At 38.9% G+C, this 23,717-nt stretch overlaps 1 protein-coding gene across 1 annotated transcript in view; it reads right to left on the reverse strand.

Annotated features, from left to right (window-relative positions):
* Positions 1–23,717, reverse strand: part of ldb2a (LIM domain binding 2a) — a 139,845-nt gene that overhangs the window by 41,423 nt on the left and 74,705 nt on the right. Inside the window, exons 4-6 of the mRNA XM_048602988.1 lie at positions 16,578–16,700; positions 6,845–6,928; positions 5,157–5,252 (exon numbers count right to left, since the gene is read on the reverse strand). Coding sequence (XP_048458945.1) covers positions 5,157–5,252; positions 6,845–6,928; positions 16,578–16,700 — 303 coding nt within the window. The remainder of the gene's footprint in view (positions 1–5,156; positions 5,253–6,844; positions 6,929–16,577; positions 16,701–23,717) is intronic.

Below are 23,717 nucleotides of genomic sequence, written 5' to 3' on the forward strand. Positions count from 1 at the left end.
ATGGTGAAATACATTGAAACAGAGTTAAATAACTGTTTTGGTTTTGGAAGTTATGCAGTGCCATGAAATTACGTTAGGGAAATTGAAGCAATACAAAATTAAAAAGGATCTAGAATACTTTCAGAATGGAGACAATGTAATACAGAACAAGAACTCCATATTGCTGTTGATCTTGAGTAGAAGTGTTCCCAGATTTCCTGATTAGACAGCAAAATAATATAATACTTTCCATGTTTCAATGTAATGTTAATGATTAAATTATCAAATTTTAATATTTTCTGATAATTCTTATGTATTAGTTAGCACTAGCATGCTACAAATTTCCTGCAAAGTTTACAAAATTGAACCAAGAAATACGCATGGACAAACAGAAACCTAATAATGTTTTTAAAGTGCTGGCAATGAGCAGGGGAGGTCATAAGTGATCATGCAGCAGGGAAAGCTTCTCATTGGTCAAACAAACTGACAATGCAGCAGGTATAGGGGGGTAAAGAAGACACACCTGGGTAAACAGCCACAACTTACCTGCCCAAACTCATTGCCTTGAACATCAGACATTTTGAGAGCACAAAGATGGCGCAGGTTCCTTTCAAATGTAAAATTTCCTCGTAATTATTTCACCTTACTTTCCAGAAGGGCATAAGACCATAAAAAAAAGGAAAAAAAAACGAGGCCATTTGGCCCCTCAAGCCTGCTCCACTATTCATTAGGATCATGTCAGAAGTCACATAACATCAGGTTATAGTCCAACAGGTTGAAGTGACTTCATCCGACATACGAGCAGCGCTCCGAAAGCTTGTGACTTCACCATAAACCTGTTGGACTATAACCTGGTTTCGTGTGACTTCTGACTTTGTCCACCCCAGTCCAACACCGGCACTTCCAAATCACCACTAGGATCATGCCATATTTGAGATTCCTCACCTCCACTTTCTTGTATTTTCCTATAACACTTGATTCCTCAACTGATCAAGAATCTATCTGCCTCAGCCTCAAATACACACAAGGACTCTGCCTCCACAGCTCTCAATTCAATGAGATCTAAAGACACTCAACCCACTGCAAAAAGAAATTCCTCCTCATCTCAGTCTTAAATTTGCACCCCTTCATTCTGAGACTATGCTATTTAGGAAGGACAGAAAACTGAAAAAGTTGGAGCTCTTTCATTAGTGATGGTACAAAAATAATACGGAGGGAAACCTAAGTTCAGGAAGCCAAGATGTGGAAACCATTTGGATAGAAATGACAAATTATAAAGGCAAGAATTCACTTGTGGGAGTTATTGTGAAGACCTCTAACAGTAAATGCATCGTAGGGTGGGGTATAAATTTAACAATTAATGAGAGCTTGTCAGAATGGCCCGGCATCGATCACGGCAGATTTTAATCTTCCTATCAACTGGAAAAGTCAGAAAAGTAGAACTAACCTAAATGAGGAGTTCATAGAACATTTGTGGGATAGTTTCTTAGAATGGCACATTCTGAAGCTGACCAGAGAGCAGGCTATACCATGCCTGGTATTAATCAATGAGATAAGATTAGTTAATGATTAGCAGTGACCATAATATAATTGAATTTTACATCCCAACACCCACTACTTTTAAAACTTTCAACAAGGGGAATTATGAAGACATGAAGGCACAGCTGGCTAAAGTGAATTGGCAAATTAGTTTAAAAGATTGATCAATACTGATGCAGTGACAGACATTTAAAGGGATATTTCAGGCTATACAGAATAGGTACAATGAGTTAAAAAAACATTCCAAGGGTGGAACTTATCATCAGTGGTTAACTTGAAATTTTGATGATAAGATCACACTTAAAGAAAAAAACCATATAATTGTCCAAGGGCAGGTGGCAGATCAAAAGATTGAACGGAATATATGATAAGCTGAAAATTATCAAAAAATAAACAAAGAGGGAAAAAATTAGAATATGAGAAAAAGTTAGCTGAAACATATAAAAGCACACAGTAAGAGTTTCCATAAACATATAAAGGAGAAAAGGATTATTAAAGTGAGCTTTGATCCTATAGAAAGTGAAACTGGAGAATTAATAATAGAAAATAAGGAAATGGTCAACAAATTGAACAGGTATTTTACATCAGCCTTGAGTTAGAGGATACAAATAACATGCCAAAATCAGCGATAGAAATGAATACTTGGTGCATTAAACCTACATTCTGACCTCCTTACAGCTTTTGCTGAGCCTGATTTACCTTTAAAATGATCATTTCAAAATCTGAGTGCATGTGTCTCTATTTTTACATTTTATCTCCTTCTGTCCATAGCCAGAAAGGTTTCACAGATTTCCAAGCACAATCAGTGTTAGGATTTATGAATCGCTGAGACAGAATAACAAAAGTAGATTGCATTGTAAACATATTTTAAATGATATTGCCAGATCCTTTCTGAACAGACAATAGTCAAAACATGTTGAAATGCAAGCAAGTTTATTATGACCAATTCCTGTCATGATTGTGTAATTATGTTATATAATTTGTAAATAAAAAAGGCTAATTTAACTTTTAAAATGGACACATCATCTTACAAGGTGATTCACAGAAAGTACATGACTATGTTGTTAAGACTAGTGTGTTATTTAGCAACAAACCCAACGAGAGGCATTTAGATTAACCTTTGGACAATACATTCAGTCTTCCAAAATATATGTGAATTTAAAGCGCCTGAGAAAAACAGGAGAATGAAAGGACACACACAGGAAATTCCATGATAATGGACTTTGCGTGGTGGACCAATATTTCACTCAAGTTAACTAGCAGTTACCTTAAGCTTTGATCTGTATAAGGCAGACTTTGAGGGAGCAGTTAAACAGAACTCCAAAAAGAACTCAGAGAGTCTGTGTCTCATTTAAAGGGAACACAAGCAGTAAGGTAACCCAGCTGAAGAACTGCTATGAAAACAGAAAGAACTGTGGATGCTGTAAATCAGGAACAAAAGCATAAATTGCTGGAAAAGCTCAGCAGGTCTGGCAGCATCTGTGAAGAAAAAAATCAGAGTTAACATTTCAGGTCTGGTTACCCTTACTCAGAACTGATGGTAGCTGGAAAAACGTCGGATTATATGCAGAAAATAGGGAAGGGGATGGGTTTGAGAGTAACCGATAGGATAGAGCCCGAAGAGAGAGAAGAGCAGTTGAATAGACAAAGGAGTTGATAGTGACCTGGCTAGGAGGGTGAATAGCTGTTAATGGGGACTGTTAGTGACTAACAACAGGGGGTGTGTAATTGCAGGCTATGTGATAACAAGGCCTGGTGTGTGGGGCAGGGGGCTAGGACATGGGAGAGTTTAGGCCCTAAAATTATTGAACTCAATATTGAGTGCAGAGGGCTGCAGGGTCTCCAAGTGGAAAATGAGGTGTTGCGCTTCCAGCTTGTGCTGAGCTTCGCTGGAACACTGCAGCAAGTCAGAGATAGAGACGTTGGCCAGGAACAGGGTGGTGTGTTAAAGTGGCAGGCAACTAGAAGCTCAGGGTCTTTTTTATGGGCAGAACATAGATGTTCTGCAAAGCAGTCACCCAGTCTATGCTTCACTTCTCTACAGGTGTACTGCAGCGGTTCAAGAAGGCAGCTCACCACCACCTTCTCAAGGGTAACTAAGGATGGGCAAGAAATGCTGGCCAGCCAGTGATGCCCACATCCCACAAAATGAATGAATAAAAAAATTTTAAATAATTGTGCAAGAGACTTGACAAGCACTATTTCTTTCCTAGTTATCCAGAATTGGAGCAACCTAGAATAGAATAGTTAATGACAGATTTTAAATAGAATCAAACAAAAGTGTACTGTCTACAAGCAAGTTTCTGCAGTTAGTTACTTTGTTTAGATTTAGGTCCACAATTGAACGAATGAACACACTACGCTCATGGTGGGTGTGGAAAACTACAAAAGAGAAATTTAAAGGAAACTAGTCAAAAAAAAGGACCAAAACTTTGGAAGGTGTCAGAAAGCATCCTAATCTATTAACCCTCTTTGTTAAAGATGAAGGGGAAGGGTGTAAGAAGTGGCATGAAAAAATGAAGGAAAAGAAATAAGTCCAAGGCATGAACATGCAGGGCAATGACAGAGCAGGCTAACATTTGAATCCTGGAATTGTAGGCTGCTGCAATGATTATAATTATCTGTCCACAGCACCATTCTTAAAGTTCTGCATTGCAAAATTCCTGCAAGTTTACTACCATTGTACATGACTATTCTACAATTCAATCTGTTAGTCCTGCGTTGAATGACAGTTGTAGATGTTCCTACTAAAGTGACACAAAGGAATAGATGTAGGCTATCCCTTGAACCCATTCTGCCATTCTCTAACCAAATTTTATTTATCTGCCTTGGTGCCATTTCTCTTACTAGCCTTGTCTAAAACTATGAATGTGAGATTTTAAATTTTAACTTTTCCAATTGATTAAGCTTCCACAATTTGTTGGAAGAGAGCTATAGAATTTCATTCTTTGTTGTGTCAAGTGCTTCCTTATATTAACTCTGATAAAACTGCACAGCTCTCAGTGATTATGTCCCACCAGCACACCCACACCCCACCCATCCACCAGGGGAATTAGTTTCCAGCCAACCTTTTCAATTCTTTAATCTTTATAAACATCTCAATTAGATCACCCCTTAAATTTCTAACGTAGAGTCTCTTCAACTTGCCCTCCTAATTTAACCCTTTTAGGGTGAGAGTTATTCTGATGAATCTGTATGATGCCATTAGCACTGCTCAGAACATGATACTGAGGGTACCATCTAATGAGAACTTTATACAATTGTCAGACAACTTGCATTCCTTTGTATTCCAGAGACAGCATTTTATCTCCCTCTCTCGTGACCTAAACACAGTGGAAACAGTTTGTCACAGTGTTTAAACCGGTAGTATTTCATGGCCTGCAGGTGTGATTGGTGGCATCTTATCAGGTTTGGCCAATCTGGGTGCCAGGCTGAGTGTCATGCTTTCTACAATGATTAGTTGGCATTTGCGGAGCTGAGTGGTGTCACTTGAGTTCACTAGCCTGGCCTCATTTAGAAAATGGGGCTGCCACATGCACTAATTACCCAGCAAAATAAGTTATGTTCACAATTGGTCTGCAGATGCAGATGACAGAACCCTGACAGGTGGGCACAAAGCACCTCTGGTGCAGCCTGACCTGCCTGGCATCCCTCTGTAGATCCTCTTCTTCTTTTTCCAAACACCTCAGATAGGGGAATTCCCATTGAGTAACCCATTGGTTGCAGTAATGGTGCTGGGGGGCAAAAGAAATTGAACAATTGGCACAAAAGCTCATCAGAAGTGCCACAGAAAAAGATACCGAAATGGTCAGAAAATGACTTACATATTAAAGATTTAAGTTACTTACCAGTGCTGCTGGGATAAGCTACCACTGAAATGATTCCCTAATAATTCTAAGTTCCTCTCAATATTCAATTGACACTGACACCAATTTGAGATTGTAATTTCCTACAAGTCTGTTCCTTCACTCTTGAAACCACATCATGCCAATAAGGTCGGTGGATTTCCACTGGGAAGGTATGCATTTTCCACATCTGGATTCTTGATTTAATGTTACTGCTTTTGGAGACCAATGATAGAAAACGTAGACTATTGTTTCCAATCTACGGTAGAGCATCTGGCCTGGTTTCATTATTTGAGGAAGGAGTCTGTTCACTGCTGCAATGCAATTTGTACTGAATTAAAAAGGTAGGGCAAGTCCCCGGTATATGTGAATCAAAGGAGTCTGTCTCTATCGGATAACGAACACCGACAGAATGGCACTAGAATGCCTCCTCCTACAGAAGCTGAAGATGGCAGAGCCACTATTAAAGGCAGCAGAAGTGTTTTGTTTTAATTGCGAGGGGTTCAGAATGAGGTTGCATCAATGTTGTTGGAAGTCTTTGGTTTAGAAGACAAGGAGAGGCAGCTACTCCCAAACTTGCTTCCTCCATCTGAACCAGCTGTCTCCCTGCTTCCGCCTTGTCTTGAACTTACCTGGGGTTGACAGTGTTGCGGTATCAAGGCAAGAAAATTAATCATTTTCCCTATCTTCACCATCTGCTCCCTGAATTTAAAGGTTTGGGCAATTGGCTTCCCTGTTTGGGTGGGTAAAACGGGTCCAGATCCACCATCAGGTCATCCCACTCTACTTCCACTTCTGATTTTGCATATTACAGCTAGAAAAATCCAGCATTCAATTCTCAACTCTTCAAAAACAGCAACCTCTTTGCCTTATTCAATTAAAGATCCTAGTTCATTGACAGCTATTGCAGGAAAAGTCATAAATTAATGGTCAAATTAAATATGGGTATGCAATCATAACTTAGTTGATAAACAATATTTTAAATGAATTATCAAGTTTTTGTTTTAGTATAAACACTATACAGTCAATTCAATAACAGCACTATATAAATATGAGCAAAATATAAATATAGACATGAAAAAAATCTATATAATTGACTACTAAAAGTGTGCACTAATATTGTGACTAGTTTATATTCCTTTCAATAACTTCTATTTTGAAAAATGTATGTTCTACCCAACACTAAATCTGAAGTACATTATTTCAAATAATTAGATCATTTTGAAAAAATCAAAGTAATGCAAATAAATAGTCATCAGTGTAAATTGACATTCATTAACATGTGTCTTTTCCTGTCATCAATTTATACATATTTCTTGCTGTTAGTTTCATCTTCATTGCATAAATAAGCTGATTACCCACCTTTAGATGTTGTAAGCATCTTTCAAATGAAGATAATAGATGTAACAACTTGGATTTGACTCTGAAAATGTTATTTCTGTTGGCATTTATCAAATAAATCTCTAGATTACTGATCTTACCCTGAGGTAGTTGAGAGTGAAGTTAGTCAGCCCCATTCGAGTGATGTTTTTGGACAGTTGTTCCAGCACCTGAGGATCTTGTGCCTGAAAACAGTAGAGAGTTAGAACATGGAGTACCTGATAAAACAAAAGCAAACTGCATGCAAATCAACAATTGCCTTTGCATCTATTTTTACGGCATGGATTAGGAATGTGTCTTTAATTGGTATGGAACAGAATTCTGCACGAGATTTGTGTTACTTATTTTCAAAAGCCAGTTATAGTGCTCCTTTTCACATCCTGAATTATGCAAAGATTCTACTATTCTACGTCTCTCAGCACCATATGAGGTGTTGCATGTATACATTAATCCTTCAGTAGTTGGGATAGAAAGATCAAAAAGATTTGTAAATAATTTTTTTTGATTATCTCAATGCATACATACTGTTTTTCCTAGCAAACTGAGCTATAGATCAATTCATATGTCTCACTGAAGTTTTAGAGTTAGTGTGAAGACACTGTCACACAGCTCCTTCTGGAATGTGTCTTTGCAAAGAAGCTCTGGTGAGAGATGCCATGTTTTTTGTTGAGGATTGTCCCAAGCAGCTTCTTGAAGCAGGACTCTGTGCTCTACAGTCTGTTCCCCAGGATGCACATTGAGAAAACATTGACTATGCCTGGAGGTCCATCAACTTGGTGAAAGGGGTTCTTTAGTAAGGGGTTCTGTTTGAAACTTGTTGGTCATCCAGCAGAATGAGTTGACCTCGACTGAGTGTTGCAGACTGGCATATTCCAAGATCCAGGACTATGTGCTGGGGGACACACAAACGTTTTGGGCAGCTATGACTTCAACAACTGAGGAATTAGCATTCCAATTTCCACTGACTTCAACTTAGAGGACATATTTGAAGAAATCCTGACTTGATATTAGGGCCAGTCGCTCTCATCTCACTTCTGGAATTCAGCTCCTTTATCTATGTTTGGACCAAGGCTATAATGAGATCTGGAACAGGCTAATAGTAAGGATTATTTCATAGAACTAGCAATGACACATTATCTTATTTTGTTAATGACTGAGAGCAAGAGTCAGTCTGGCTTAATGAAAGTGAAATCATACCTGACAAATTTATTAGAATTCTTTGAACAAGTGGAATACATAAATGGGAAGCAGTTGATATATTTGAATTTTCAAAAGATGCTCATTAGGGTACTGCACATAAGGCTACTTAATAAGGACAGAGCCTACAGTGTTTGGAGTAGAATATTAACATGGATAGAGAATTGGGTAACTGTTAAAAGACAGGAGAATTGGGCATTTTCAGAATGGCAACCAGGAACTAATGGTGTGTCGGGGGATCAGTGATGGGGCCATAATTATTTACAGTATGTATTAATGACTTGGATGAGGAAAGTGAATGTGCTGCAACCAAGTTTGTGGATGACACAAAAACAGGTGGCAAGGCAAGTGGTCAAGTTGACACAAAGAGTCTGGAGAGGAATACAGACAGATTAGATATAGACAATGGGGGAACATTTAGCTGATCATTGTATCTGAAGGTTAGGATTACAGCAGAAAACGAAAATGAGAAAATGTAAGAATAATCAACTGGTAGAGACTTCACTGATTTAAGAAAAGAGCTGAGCCAGATACAAAGGAACCAAAGGCTGGTGGATAAAAACAGTAACTGATCAATGAGTTACCTTCAAACAGGATATGGATCAGGCACAGTCAGGGAATATGCCTAAAGAGGAAAAGGCAAGGCAAATAAATCCAGAGTCTCTAGATGATGGCGATACTAAGTTAAAGAAAAGTAAACTCATGACAGATGTCAGGCAGAAAATACATTTGAGAACCAGAAGGGAGGTGGAAAAGCAAAGAAGAAATACAAAGTATTTAATGAATAAAGACTGGCAGCTAACATACAGGGGAATCCCAAAGTCTTCTATACGCACATCAATAAAGAAAGGGTTTAAAATGAGGACCGGGCCAATTAGCAACCAAAAGGTGGAATTACATACGGGGCGGGGGGCATTAAATTAATACTTTGTATCTGTCTTTACCTTCAAGGCAGATGCTGCCCAGGCCATTGTGACTGATCAGTCACAAGAAGGATTTAAAATTGACAAGGAAGAGGTATTGGTTAAGCTATCAATGCTTAAAGTTGATAAGGCACCAGGACTGGATGAGTGATATTGCAGGAAGTGAGAGCAGAAATTCCACAGCCATTGGCAATAATCTTTCAATCTTCCCTAGTCTCAAGGGTGGCACTAGATGACTGGAGAATTACAAACCCAACACCCATGTTCAAAAAATGTTGTAAGGATAAGTCCAGTAAGTACAGACCAGTCACTTTAACTTAGAGACATAATGATGTACAGCACAGCAACAAACCCTTCAGTCCAACGCGTCCATGCCGACCAGATATTCTACATTAATATAGTCCCACTTGCCAGTATTTGGCCCAGATGCTTCTAAACACCTCCTATTCATTAAGCCAACCAAATGCCTTTTCGATGTTCTAATTGTACCAGCCTCCACCACTTCCTCTGGCGGCTCGCTCCATACACACATCACCCTCGGTGTGAAAAGGTTGCCCCTTCGGCCCCTTTTAAATCTTTCCCCTCTCAGCTTAAACCTATATCCTCTAGTTTTGGAATCCTCCACCTTGGTGCTACATAAACTTCTTGAAACAGTTATTTAGTGTAGGACTTGTAGTCCATGAAAAAATTTGGGTCAATTTGGAAGAGTCAGGAAGGACTTATTAAGGAAAACTCATGTCTAACTTGTTTTTTCAAGACATAAGGAAAAGGAATTCTTAAAAAAGTCATTCAAGCAAAATGGACGTCGCTGCCTTGGCTAACATTTATTGCCTATCTCGACTTGCCCTCAAATGGAGTGGCCTTGCTAAGCCATTTCAGAAGGGATCTTGCGGTAGGTCTGGAGTCATATGCAAGTCAGACAAGGTAAGGATAACAGATTTCTGAAGGAAGTAGCTCTAGAAATAGTGGATGCATTGGTGGTCATCCTCCAGGATTCTATAGACTCTGGAACAATCCCTGCAGATTGGAAGGTAGCTAATGTCACTCCAAGATTCAAAAAGGGAGGTAGAGAGAAAACAGGGAATTATAGACTGGTGAACCTAACGTTGGTAGTGGGGAAAATTCTCAAATCCATTGGCAAGATTTTATAGCAGAGCATTTAGAAATCAGTGGCAGGATCAGACAGAGTCAGCATAGATTTATGAAGGGGAAATCATGCTCGACAAATCTGTTGGAATTCTATGAAAATGTAATTAGTACAGTTGACAAGGGAAAGCCAGTTGATGTAGTATATTTGGACTTTCAGAAAGCTTTTGACAAAGTCCCACTTAAGAGATTAATGTGCAAGGTTAAAGCACATGGGTTTGGGGGAAGTGTATTGCGATGAATAGGGAACTGATTAGCAGAGAGGAAACAAAGAGTAGGAATTAATGGGTCCTTTTCAAATTGGCAGGCAGTAACTAGTGGGGTGCCACAGGGATCAGTGCTGGGACCCCAGCTATTCACAATATCTATTAATGATTTGGATGAGGGAACAAAATGTAACATCTCCAAGTTTGCAGATGGTACCAAGTTGGGTGGGAGGGTGAACTGTGATGAGGATGCAGTGATCCTTCAGCATGATCTGGACAGGTTGGGTGAGTGGATAAATCAATGGCAGATGCAGTATAATTTGGATAAATGTGAGGTTATTCACTTCAGAAGTAAAAACAAGGTGGCAGATGACTAGCTGAATGGCTGTAAATTGGGACAGAGGAGTGTGCAGTGGAACCTGGGCCTCCTTGTGTACCAGTCGCTGAAGGTAAATGTGCAGGTGCAGAAGGCACATAAAGAAGGCAAATGGAATGTTGGCCTTCATTGCCAGAGGTTTTGAGTACAGGAGCAGAGATGTGTTGTTACAGTTATACAGGGCCTTGGTGAGACCACCCCTGGAATATTGTGTGCAGTTTTGGTCTCTTTTACTGAGGAAGAATGCTCTTGCTCTCGAGGGAGTGCAGCGAAGGTTTACCAGGCTGATTCCGGGGATAGTGGGCCTGACGTATGAGGAGAGATTGACTAGGTTGGGATTGTTTTTGCTAGAGTTCAGATGAATGAGGGGGGATCTCATAGAGACTTATAAAATTCTAACAGGACTGGACAGGGTAGATGCAGGGAGGATGTTCCTGCTGGTGGGTGTGTCCAGAATCAGGGGTCACAGTCTGAGGATTCGGGGTAGACCATTAAGGACGGAGATGAGGAGACATTTCTTCACCAAAAGAGTGGCGAACCTGTTGAATTCATTACCATAGGAAGTAGTTGATGCCAAAATATTGAATGTATTCAAGACATGACTAGATGTGGCATGTGGGGTGAATGGGATCAAAGTTTATAGGGAGAAAGCTGGATTAGGCAATTGAGTTGGACGATCAGCCATGATCGAAGGGCCGAATGGTCTCCTCCTGGTCCTATCTTCTTTGTTTCTATGTTTCTTTCCCTGAAAGACATTAGCTAACCAGAGGGGTTTTTATATAAATCGACAATGGTTTCATGGATATTGTTAGGCTACCTTTTAATTCCATATTGTATTGATTTCAAATTTCAAACCCATGAACATCAACATTTCAAACCCAGAACAGTCTTGGATTCTAGATAACCAGTCCAGTGATATTACCATCATACCACTGTCTCCACAATGATGGCAATACTGCTACTGTAGCATACATGAACAAAGAATTCAGAAAATTACAGCACAGGAACAGGCCCTTCGGCCCTCCAAGCCTGTACTGATCCAGATCCTCTATCTAAACCTGTTGCCTATTTTCCAAGGATCTGTATCCCTCTGCTCCCTGCCCATTCATGTATCTGTCTAGGTACATCTTAAATGACGCTATCGTGCCCGCCTCTACCACCTCCACTGGCAACGCGTTCCAGGCACCCACCACCCTCTGCGTAAAGAACTTTCCACGCATATCTCCCTTAAACGTTTCCCCTCTCACCTTGAAATCGTGACCCCTAGTAAGTGAGCCCCCCACTCTGGGAAAAAGCTTCTTGCTATCCACCCTGTCTATACCTCTCATGATTTTGTAGACCTCAATCAGGTCACCCCTCAACCTCCGTCTTTCTAATGTAAATAATCCTAATCTACTCAACCTCTCTTCATGGCTAGCCCCCTCCATACCAGGCAACATCCTGGTGAACCTCCTCTGCACCCTCTCCAAAGCATCCACATCCTTTTGGTAATGTGGCGACCAGAACTGTACGCAGTATTCCAAATGTGGTCGAACCAAAGTTCTATACAACCGTAACATGACCTGCCAACTCTTGTACTCTTGAACTTCAAAAAGGTATTTAATACAGTGCCACACAATAGCTTTCTGAGAAGTTATAGCTCAGGAAACAAAAGTCAGTTGCTACATGGCTACTAAATTAGTTGAGGATTAGGAAACAGACAGTAGCTGTTAATGGGAATTTTGTTTGGGCTGAAGGGATGCCTGTAGTGGAGTTAGTGTTGGAGCCATTGCCTCTTTTAATAGAAATAAAAGATGTGGATCTTGGTGGGCAGAAAGCAATTTCATAGTTTGTGGACAATATTAAACTTGGTAACACTGTAAACTGTTAGGACAGTGTAGAATATCAAAAGGATATTGACAAGTTGGTGCACTAGGTGATCAGGTTGCAGATGAATTTCAATGCAGAGAAGTGAGAGGTGATACATTATGGTACAAAGAACGTGCAGAGACAGTATAAATCAAAGGGTACTATTCTACAAGGTATGCAGGAGCAGGGAAACCTGGGTTGCAAGAGCAGAGGGGTTACACTGGACTTATATAGGACACTAGTTAGACTATATACAGTACTGCAGCTGAGGCCTAAGTGCCACAATTTAAGGAAGCTTATGAAGGATGTGAGAGAGTTCAAAAGAGGCTCACATGAGTGGTTTCAGGGTTGAGAAACTCCAGTTATGAGGATAGATTGGAGAAATTGAGGGTTATTTTCCCTTGGAGAGGAGAAGGCTAAGATAAGATGTGTTAAAAATTTTCAAAGTCATGAGCGGACTGAACAGAGCAGATAGGGAGAAACTGTCTTCACTCATAAACGGAATGAGAACCAGAGGGCACAGATTTAAAGAGCTTGGCAAAAGAAGCAAATGCAAGCTGAGAAAAAAATGTTTTCACACAGTGAGTAATTAGGATTACACTGCCTAGACATGTGGAGCAGACAGGTTCAATTCAAAAGGGCATTGGATTATTATTTAAATAGAAACAATGTGCAGGGTTACGGAGAGAAGGCAGGAGAATGACACTATGTCATGATGCTCAGTGAAGTGGTACAGATACAACAGTCTGAACCATAAAATGCAGAACCAGCACAGACTTGACGGGCTGACAGGCCTTCTTTTGCACTGTAACAATTTTTTACTCCTGTGTTTTAAGGTGTCTAAGAAACTGAAAAACAAGTAGAAAGTTGCCAATGACCTCCTTCTCAATTCAGCATGGAGAGTAAATGATGCTAGTCATTGGTAACAGTTAACTGTTGGCTGTTATTGAAATGAATGGGACATCACAGCACTGTGTTAAATTGAGGACTAATAAGCTTGTGAAACCAGCCTTAAATCAAAATAATATGCACTGATTTTATTAATGAAAAGGCAATGAAATTCAAAAAGACAATTTAAATTTTCTCTGAACAACATTGCAACTATTACCCCAATAATTGAGTTAGTTCAGTCACTAGTGTGGAAGAGTGTCTACATCTCAGTGATAAGGAGAAGAAAATCGTGAATACATCATAATGTTCACTAATCCTGCACCTGGTGCATTACCATCCCTGTATATGTGTACATCCACCCACATCCAGATAAATATTTCATATTCTCCTTCCTGAGACTTAAACATCAAATGTGTTGAGTTTATGTTTTATTCTGTAAGTGTCTCGTGTGCACTTCTCATAGATTAACTTATTGATAAGAGTGGTCACTTTTCCATACCGTGCATCTTTTGTGCAAAAAATCAGCTGGCAAAATATTGATGATAAGTATTAGAAAACAAAGAGCAAAATAGATGAAAACTAATAATTTAGTGAGTCCGCAGACTGCACTACTTGGTGGTATCACAAAGATACAATCAAGAAATAATGAACATGAACGCACAAAACATTCTGCTCCTTAGTCAGTTTGCTTAGATTAATATCAATTTTCAATGGTGCAAAACCAAATTCAACTGGAAAGATCCAGCAGAATCCACTGGGGGTGGAAAGGATAGGGGCACGGTGAAGGAATCTCCCCTTGATCATGATTCAGTAATTCATTCTGTTTTTCTTTTTGATAGATGACTATATGCCTTGATTATAGATGCCTTTTCAAGCTGTGAAACAATGTGTTACAGAGAGCACACCAGCTAGTATCCTCCCAGGGAAATGCGATGTGTCAGGCAGATCATTAAATGCTGATGGCAGCAGCATATGGTTAAAAAGCAAAGCTAGAAATCTCTTGTTCAATAGATTTTGCTGTACATCTAATTATTTTAAAAAGATGAAACCTGCAACAATGTTCAGTAATTACTCCATGTACCTTTTCCCTAGTGGTTTGAAAACTTGTACTATTGGGATATGGGCTAGATAGCTACTTAACCTAGTTGCATTCCAAATTATGACAAAAAATTCACTCGGGCTAAAATCTGGCCAACTAGAGGTTTTTATTTCGAGCAGCCAAGATACGTTCTTCACATAATTGTCATGTAGAGAGATGTGCATGAAAAGAAAATTTTGCTTATGGAGATAAATAGCTGGCATACAACATAAAATGTTTCTTAGATGTGAGAACATTAATGCATTCAATTTCATTTTTATTAACAAGTTTGATGTCACAAAGTAAAATATTCCAGGCAAAATTTTTAAAAAATGCAGTAAACTTCCTTATTGAAATTCAAAATAACATGAACAGTAAGTCTTAACATTCTGACAGAGTTTGCAATGTCATCCTTGTTGATGAATTTTATTACTGATGTGTAACAATGTTATTTTTCAGCGGCAATCTTTGCTGTTGGAAGTCCAATTGTTCATTTGTTTGACAAAAGTCATGGAGATCTTTTTGCTCTTTAGCACACTGTGCCATGTCTTTGGTCAGAAATGGGACTTTAGAGGATGTCAAAGGAGTCAGCAAATCCTTCTTTACAAATAGCAGCAACTAACACCAATGATACTTTACAGTGAGCTGTGCAAATCAATGCTTGTGACTGTCATAAGTAAACAACCCTGTTTAACTTGATTCAGATGCTTTTTGAACAAAATCAGCAATATAAAACTTTAAAACTTGTTTATTTAATTTTTTTTAAATCTGTAAATACTGTTTAATATTGACAGAAGGAAGACAGAAAAATACTTGAATTTATACATTTCCTACCATGTATTCAGGATATTCTGGAGCACTTCCCTGCCAGTAGATGACAGTTTGAAAGTGCCATCAATTAGGGCACACTAAGATACACAGTCAACATTGATCAAAGACAGCCTCGATCACAATCGAATTTCGAAGATGGCACATTGTAACACTTATATCTTACAGTAGGGCGTGAATGCACAGTTGTATGGCTCAGAGGCAAAAGTATAACAACTGACAATGGATGAAAATGCCAGCCATGTTTTACTTGCAATTTAGTAACCACAGATTTCCATAAACTAATACCATATTCACACTCAGCATGAACAGGAAAAAAATAAATTTTCAGGTGATGTTATACACCATTGACATAAATAACAGTCAACAAGCATTAAAACAACAATGACGACTGTTACAATCTCAGAGTGCACAGATTATCTCCTGATAATCAAAATTGGAATGGTACATCCTGAGAATTCAAATGTACACTTATAGATACTTCCATTTAAAGGCTTTTGTATAAACCTACAAGAACCACGAAAATAAAAATCCATATTTCTATATTAGTAACATTATAATGAAAGGGGGGCATCACAAAATGGATCTCTCTGAAATAACAAGATCCAAACAATAATTAAAAGTATGTTTTCTTCACAACAAAGTATTTTTGGAACTTTTTTGTGCCAGCATAGATCAGAGAACAGAAAAGAGAAAGCAGAGTCGTGATAATTCCTATCAGATAATGTTACAAGGAACAAAGGAACTGGTTATTTTCTCATATTGTACATTGAGAAACAAACAAAACAAATTTGGTAAATACTTTATCACAATATAGAGATGCCCTTAAACATTGGATCACCTGTGACAAAAGTATTACAAACAAAATAATTACCTAATGTGGAATGTTTGATTTCTGGTCCAAAGGTTGGCTGCAATTAACTTACCGCCTTTATCAAGGAGTTGCCTAGTATTCATTGAGATAAAAACAAATGAAGCAAACGACACAAAGTGTGTTAAATTATCAGTTTCATTGTTTAAAGTGATACGATATAGAAAGACCCAAATTATATCGTGTCTTTTACTACTTCAGGACTCAATTAGTTACTTTTGAAGTGTATAAGCCTGACATATTGGTGTTGCAATGTTTTTTCATAAATTGCACTTACTTTCTTTTTCATATTTCATTAGCCCCAGAAACCATTGCAAATTATGAAATAATCCTCCTGTGTTATTGGAATTAAGAAATGAGGATTCTGACTTGTGTACATTTAAGGGGTGTCACAGAAGTATTTATAAGGCAGGTATTTGACAGGACAGTGACATTTGGCTTCATAGGAGCAATGAAAGGGTGTTACTTACATGCATGGCAAGAATGCTGCGGGGGACTAACTCACGGTAGTGCCGGATGGTAAAGTGCCATGTCTTTATTCTCATCAGGTCATCAAATGTAAACTCCAGAATTAACCTCCCTTCGGTACAAACCTATTAGATTGAGATCAGGGATTTAAAAGGAAGGAAATAAGGAGTTAAGAATAAGAAAATTGTACAAATAAGCACTTTTCTTGCAAAATAAAGGAATTTTAAATCTAACATTTAACCTTAAAATCAAACTGTATGGGTTCTCTCACCACACTTTGACCTATTTATATGTATTTTGCAGCTTTTCTCTTTCATCTTGCTTCTTAAAAAAATTTTTGATATTAGAGAGTTGCAATTAAAGAAACATTTGCTGTTTTGTTCAATTTCTGTTACGGTTCTCTGAGCTGTGACATTTTATTGCCATAGCAACAGGAGCCAGCTGATTAGTTGGCATGGCAACCAGAAAGATGTAATTCCAGCAGACGTGTTATAATCAATGCTCCCAGCACAGATGGTCTCTGGAGGATCAACAAGAAAGAGTCTCGCAAGCATTTGGCACATTGCATGCCTTTACTACACAGCACAAGAAAACTTGGCAGTTTTTCATTTAAGAATCTCAGTTTTTAACACTTACTACCAAAACATTATTTTTTTGAGACAATTTATGCTCAACAGTGGAAATATATTCTTACTTCAGGTATCAAGTATTGTCATAAAGTTATGGGTTGTACAAAGTACCATCAAATGCAAAATAAATCTCCCTCTGCTTTGATACAATATGATCTCTTGGTTCCAAACTTAAGAGAGTTCACCTAGTACACTAATTGATAATTTCAAATTCCTATCATAAAACTTTGTGGAGTCTCTGTGATTCCCAATTTCGTGTTAACCAGGAACAGTTTTACACTTGGATTAAGAATATCTGAGAAATATAGTAGAATGGCTTGAAATCCACAAAGGAACTTCTTATTTCAGAATTGGAAGACTTATTTCTCATCAACCTGGACTGGATTCAAACAGGGCTGCAAGATAAGTAAGGACACTGCTCTAATTCTACTCCCTAATTTTTTGTCCCCCTTTCGAACTAAAGAACCAATCAATGAGGGTTCAGCAGATTTATTTTTGCAGATGTTCAACGTTCCTTCCCTGAAGAGGCTGGCTCCTTCTAGTACACAATTCCACAAGCAACCAACCATTCTTAGTACATCATGTGAGTGGCCCCTCTCTATGTGTGAACACTGAATATCAGTGCTAGCAAACTACTTAATTATGTATGGGCTCATATGTATACGCATATTTTCCAATCGTGAGAATTGCACATGGGAAATTCTTGATTCAGGGATTTGAGGCAAGTTTCTCTCACCACCAATAAGACAGTTAATTTTGAACAAATAGGGATTCAAAGCAGGGATCTTCTAATCTGTATAACTTGATACTGCTCTGGGCAGCACCTTTGTTCACATTCTTAATAGGGAAGCTTAAATTTAAATTGCTTTTATCTCTGAGTTCAATCATTTTCAATATAATAAAAATAAAAAATGAAATCTGGCATAAAGTGTGTACTGCAGTGTCTGCATTCATAAAAGTCTCCACGTGGTGGACTGACAACTGTTTTTGGTCGCCCGTCCCTCTGAAGAATCCAGCTTCAAAGGCTGTCAGTATGTCTTTTGAGAGCAGCCCAACATGAGCTGTCTGCTGACTGTCCTTTCAGGATTCACTTCAGTATCACTTTGCATTTCTCCAGCATTATAAACTGTGACTCTAGCAATGTAAAAAAGGAGAAAGGAATAATACACTGCACATCTGTAAACACTCCAGGCACATTGTCATACATATTAACTGTGAAAAAAGGTGAAATCCTTATTGCAACAAGATTCAAATGCAACAAGAGATCTGGACAATATCCAGGCTTGGGCTGACAAGTGGCAAGTGACATTCGCGCCACACAAATGCCAGGCTATGATCATCACCAGTAAGAGACAATCTAATCATTACCCCCTGACATTCAATGGTGTTACCATCACTGAATCCCCCATTATCAACATCCTGGGGTTACCATTGACCAGAAACTCAACTGGACTCACCACATAGACAGTGGCTACAAGAACAGGCTAGAAGCTAGGAATACTGCAGCAAGTAACTCACCTCCTGACTCCTCAAAGCCTGTCCACCATCTACAAGGCACAAATCAGGAGTGTGATGGAATACTCCCCACTTGCTTGGATGAGTGCAGCCCCAATAACACTCAAGAAGCTTGACATCATCCAGGACAAAACAGCCCGCTTGACTGACATTACATTCTGAAGCATCCACTCCCTCCACCACCGATGCTCAGTTGCAGCAGTGTGTACTATCTATAAGATGCACTGCAGAAGTTCACCAAAGATGCTCAGACAGCACCTTCCAAACCCACGACCACTTCCATCCAGAAGGATAAGGGCAGCAGATATATGGGAACACCACCACCTCCAAGTTCCCCTCCAAGCCACTCACCATCCTGACTTGGAAATATATCACTGTTCCTTCACTGTCGCTGGGTCAAAACCCTGAAATTCCCTCCCTAATGGCATTGTGGGTCAACCCACAGCAGGAGGACTGCAGCGGTTCAAGAAGGCAGCTCGGCACCACCTTTTCAAGGACAACTGGGAAGGGCAAGAAATACTGGCCAGCCAGCGACGCCCACATCCCACAAATGAATAGAAAAAAAAAATTCAAGACTGCTAAACTGAGAATTGAAACTCATTCAAACTGTGGATTAATTTATCTTGTGGAAAGGGAAGGACAATAGATGAATGGGAATGCCAAGACTGCCAAGGACTCCTCCAAACTGTACATCACCTTGGCTTAGAAATATATTGATGTTCCTTCATCATCACTGGGTCAAAACCCAATATCTCCCTACCTAACAGACATTAGTAGTATTTTCTTACACCTTTGCCTTATTGGATTTTAATGGTGCCCATTATTGTCTTCTCAAGGGCAATTATTGACAGCAATAAATTCTGGCATTGTCAGTGTTACCCATATCCCATGAACAAATGTTTTTACTCATCAACTTATATATCACTGTTGAGAAGTTTCAATGAGGGAATATGTGTTAGAAATAGCAAAGAAATTGACACAGATCCCAAAGACACTGTTTAAAAGATGAGTGATGGCTTTGGCAAGCAATCTACTGAAATGCTTTGTTGCATGGTTTGACAAGGGAAGCCTTGCAGACAATATTTAAAAAATGAAGTAGTGATTATTATACCGAACTAATTATCTGGTGTGAATTGTTCTGATTCCTAGTTTTTACTTTCTCAGTTTGTAACTAAAGCATAATTCATAAACACAGTTCGTCAACTGATAAGTGGAAACAACACTTTCTATACTTGCGAAAATCAGTTCCACAGATCATGTACTCCGCAGTGAGAGGCACACAACCAATTCCAATTGACTTGGCAAGTGCCATTTTGTACTATAGTGTATTGAGCAGGAATAATAAATAATTTAGATAGTACAGTTTCTCACCTAAAGATACAGAAGGGAAAGTCATCAATAATTGAAATATACAACAGCAGCGCCTTTGAAGCCACACGATCTTACAATTCCATTCCCGAAAAAATCTTTTTTTTAAATAACAGATTGATCCAAATTGTTACTTATAGTATCAGCAAAAACTGATTCTTACTGTCAATTTTCACAGCAAAGGAGAAACTTATGCCAAAAGGGCATTTGCTTTTCCTCTCTTGGAAGGACTGCTTTGTTAAACGTACATGTCCAACATTCCTTCAAACTTTTCTTCAAACAGTCATTAATTTTTTTAAATGATCCAGCATTTCTGAAAATGAAATTTCTCCAGAAGTGGTTCACAGAAATCACACCAAATTTAGGTGCACAACCAGATTTTAAAAACATTACATTGATTTCTATTTTCCAAAAGGGCAATGATAATTTATTTGATCAACAGGGTTGTGTGCAGTGTAAAGTGAGTTCACTATGGCAATAGCTCCCATGCTGTACTCAGACCAAAGGATTCCTGAATTTAACATGTTGAGTTATCTGACTTGCTTAAGCAATAATCATACCCGCAGTCTTCAAAAATTGTTAAATAATACGTTTTCCTCTCTTTAAACAAGGGATACTGAGGCAAGATGTCATCTCCCAACTTGTGTCCTCGCTGCAATCAGATTGCTCACACAGAGTAAGAATTTGTCACTTTCTGTTCCTTATCGTTTAACACCACATCATCCAAAAAGAATCCATTGCAGCCAATACATTTTTTTTTAATCAACCAACATTCATGCTATAATTCATGTTAGTGAAGAAAATATAGTTAGGCACAAAACCAAAGTTTTCTTGATTTCTGGAATATGCTGTATTTGATAATGATGTGAAAGCATCATAGCATTATTTTGCAATAATGTCAAAAGAATTATTATTTAAAATTCACAATTTTACCTTACATCAGCTTTAATCGGTGGGGTGCACAATCTAGCTGCTTAGCACAAAATAATATCCATCTAAGATGCTTTAAAATGTGCCAGGTTCAAAGTATGAACATGAATGATAGATATTGAACATTTTGAACGTAACCAATTTTTCTAGGCTCTAGGCTTTGGAGGTTAGCTGGCCTGACTTAATTTCCTTGATCATGTGCATGAAGCCAGAGAAAGTGGGTGAGGTCTTAAATGAATATTTCTCTTCTGAATTCACAAAAGTTAAAGACATTGTAGCTGGAAATTTCAGTCGGGGCGGTCAGTTTCCAGTTCATTTTAAGATTAATGAGAAGGATACATTAAAAATTTTAGTGGGTATATGGGTGACTAATTCCTCAGAACCTGTTGAACCCCAGGCTGCCATGGGAGGCCCCAGTGGAGATAGTTAATACTTCATTAGCCAGAGGTGAGGATGACTAGAGGCGGGCAGCAGGAATAGGCCAGGTAATTACAGACCAGTTAGTCTGACATTAGTGGTAGGGAAATTATTGGAATAAATTCTGAGGGACAGGATTAATCAATACCTGGAAAGGCAGGGATTCATCAATAATTTGTTGGAATACTGCCTAATTTCCTTGAGCTTTTTGAAAAAGGTGATTAAATATATTGATGAGAGTAATGCACTTGATGTGTTTTACATGGACTTCATTAAGGTCTTTGACAAGGTCCTACATGGAAGGCTAGTCCAAACGTTAGGAGCCCATGGGATCCAAGGCAAGTTGGCAAAATGCATCCAAAACTGGCTTACACACAGTTGGCCAACAGTGATGTTAGAGGGTTATTTTTTAATTGGAAGCCTGTGACCAGTGGTGAACCACAAGGATCAGTGCTGGAACCCTAATTATTTGTTACGTACATTCACATCCAAGTTGTTAGCGTAGAAGGTTTCATTAGGAAGTCTGCAGATGACATGGAAATTGTGTTATTGAGTGTGAGGAGGATGGTCTCAAGTTACAGTCTGATATTGATCAGCTGGTAAATTGGGCAGAACAATGGCAGATGGAATTTAATTGCCGTAAACGTGAGATTATGCATTTTGGATCCCTGAAGGTGTCAGCACAAGTAGGCAGGGTGGTGAAGAAGACATATGGGATGCTCAACTTCATTAACTGGGTACATAGAATATAGGAGCAACGAAGTCTTGTTACCATTTTTTAGAACATTGGTTAGGTCAGAGATGGTATACTGTATGCACTTCTGGTCCCAACATTATTGGAAGGATGTGATTGCACTGGAGAGGGTGCGGAGGAGATTCACCAGGATGTTGCCTGGGATGAAAAGTCTCAGTTATGAGGAGGCTGGGATTTTTTTCCTTGGGGGGAAAACAGGACACTAAGGAAGGATCTGACTGAGGTATGCAAAATTATGAGAGGCAAAGGCAGAGCAGTTTGTGAGAAGCTTTTCCCTATGGCGGTGGTGCCCAAGACCAAAGGGCACTAATTTAAGGTGAGCAGGAGTAAGTTATTTAGACGAGAGCTGAGAAAAAACATTTCACCAAGTGGGTAGCAGAAATGAGGAATGCGCTGTCTGAGAGGGTGGTGGAGGCATGTACTTCTGCAACATTTAAGAAGCCTCTGGATGAGCACATGAAATGCGAGGGCATAGTAGGCTATTGACAAAGTGAAGGTAACTGGGATTAGTGATCGGTGTTTGTCAGTGGGAATAAACATGGTGGGCAGAAGGGCCTGTTTCTATGCTGTATGACTCTATGTGGATGTGGACAGAGCTGATCAAGGCATGAGAAAAGTCAGAGGTAACATTTTTAAAAAAAAAATAGTATAATGTGAAACCTAATTAAACCACTCGAGATATAAAGGAGTGGATGAATCTCGGGGGGAAATAACATTCAAGTGTTCAGGATACATAAGGGAACAGCGAATTTTAACCCCAATAATATATTCAAAGTTGCCACAAACTCTAGAGCCAGGGGCACATCTTTAGCTTCGAAAAAGGAAAGCACCCAGAGAATTAAAGATTTAATTAATTTATGCACAGTAGTGAATATGCAAAATGAAGTTTCTAAATTGGAATCAGAGCAGAAAGTGTGGAAAATGTTAAGGGAGAATTGGATTGGTGTTTAAAGGCATTAGTGATGAAATAGCATTCAGTCTTTTGCCACTGAGCAGAGAGACTGTAGATATTTTTTCAGTCATGTACTTCACTGTGTGTAAGAATCCACGACTTACCTTCCTAGAATTTAGTTTAACTTTTTCATATATATTTGTTTTGCAAGTACCAGCCCCTCAGAGCAGAAAAAAATTGATGTAATACAAACCATTGCTGGAATTTTCCACATGAATAAGTTGAAAATAAGTTGACTGAGGCAACCATATCCCTCTCCCCATGAATTTCACAATGACCTGTTAAACAGGAAGAGCAGAGGACTGGGGATAAGTCTCCCCTCAAACAGTTTTGTTTGGAAACAAAAGCATTTCTGAGATGATGAGGAATTTCTTCTCTCAGATGGTTGAGAGTCTTTCGAACTCCTTGCCACAGAGAGATGTGGGGGCAACATCCTTGTGTATATTGAAGGCTGAGAAAGATAGATGATCGATCAGTATGGGAATAAAGGATTATGGGGAAAGGACAGGAAAGTGGACACGAGGTATGTTGGATCAGCTGAGATCCAATTGAATGGTGGAGCAGGCTTGAGGGGTCC

Source organism: Rhincodon typus, chromosome 1, assembly GCF_021869965.1.
Source record: "Rhincodon typus isolate 14 chromosome 1, sRhiTyp1.1, whole genome shotgun sequence".
In the NCBI taxonomy this organism is placed as follows: domain Eukaryota; kingdom Metazoa; phylum Chordata; class Chondrichthyes; order Orectolobiformes; family Rhincodontidae; genus Rhincodon; species Rhincodon typus.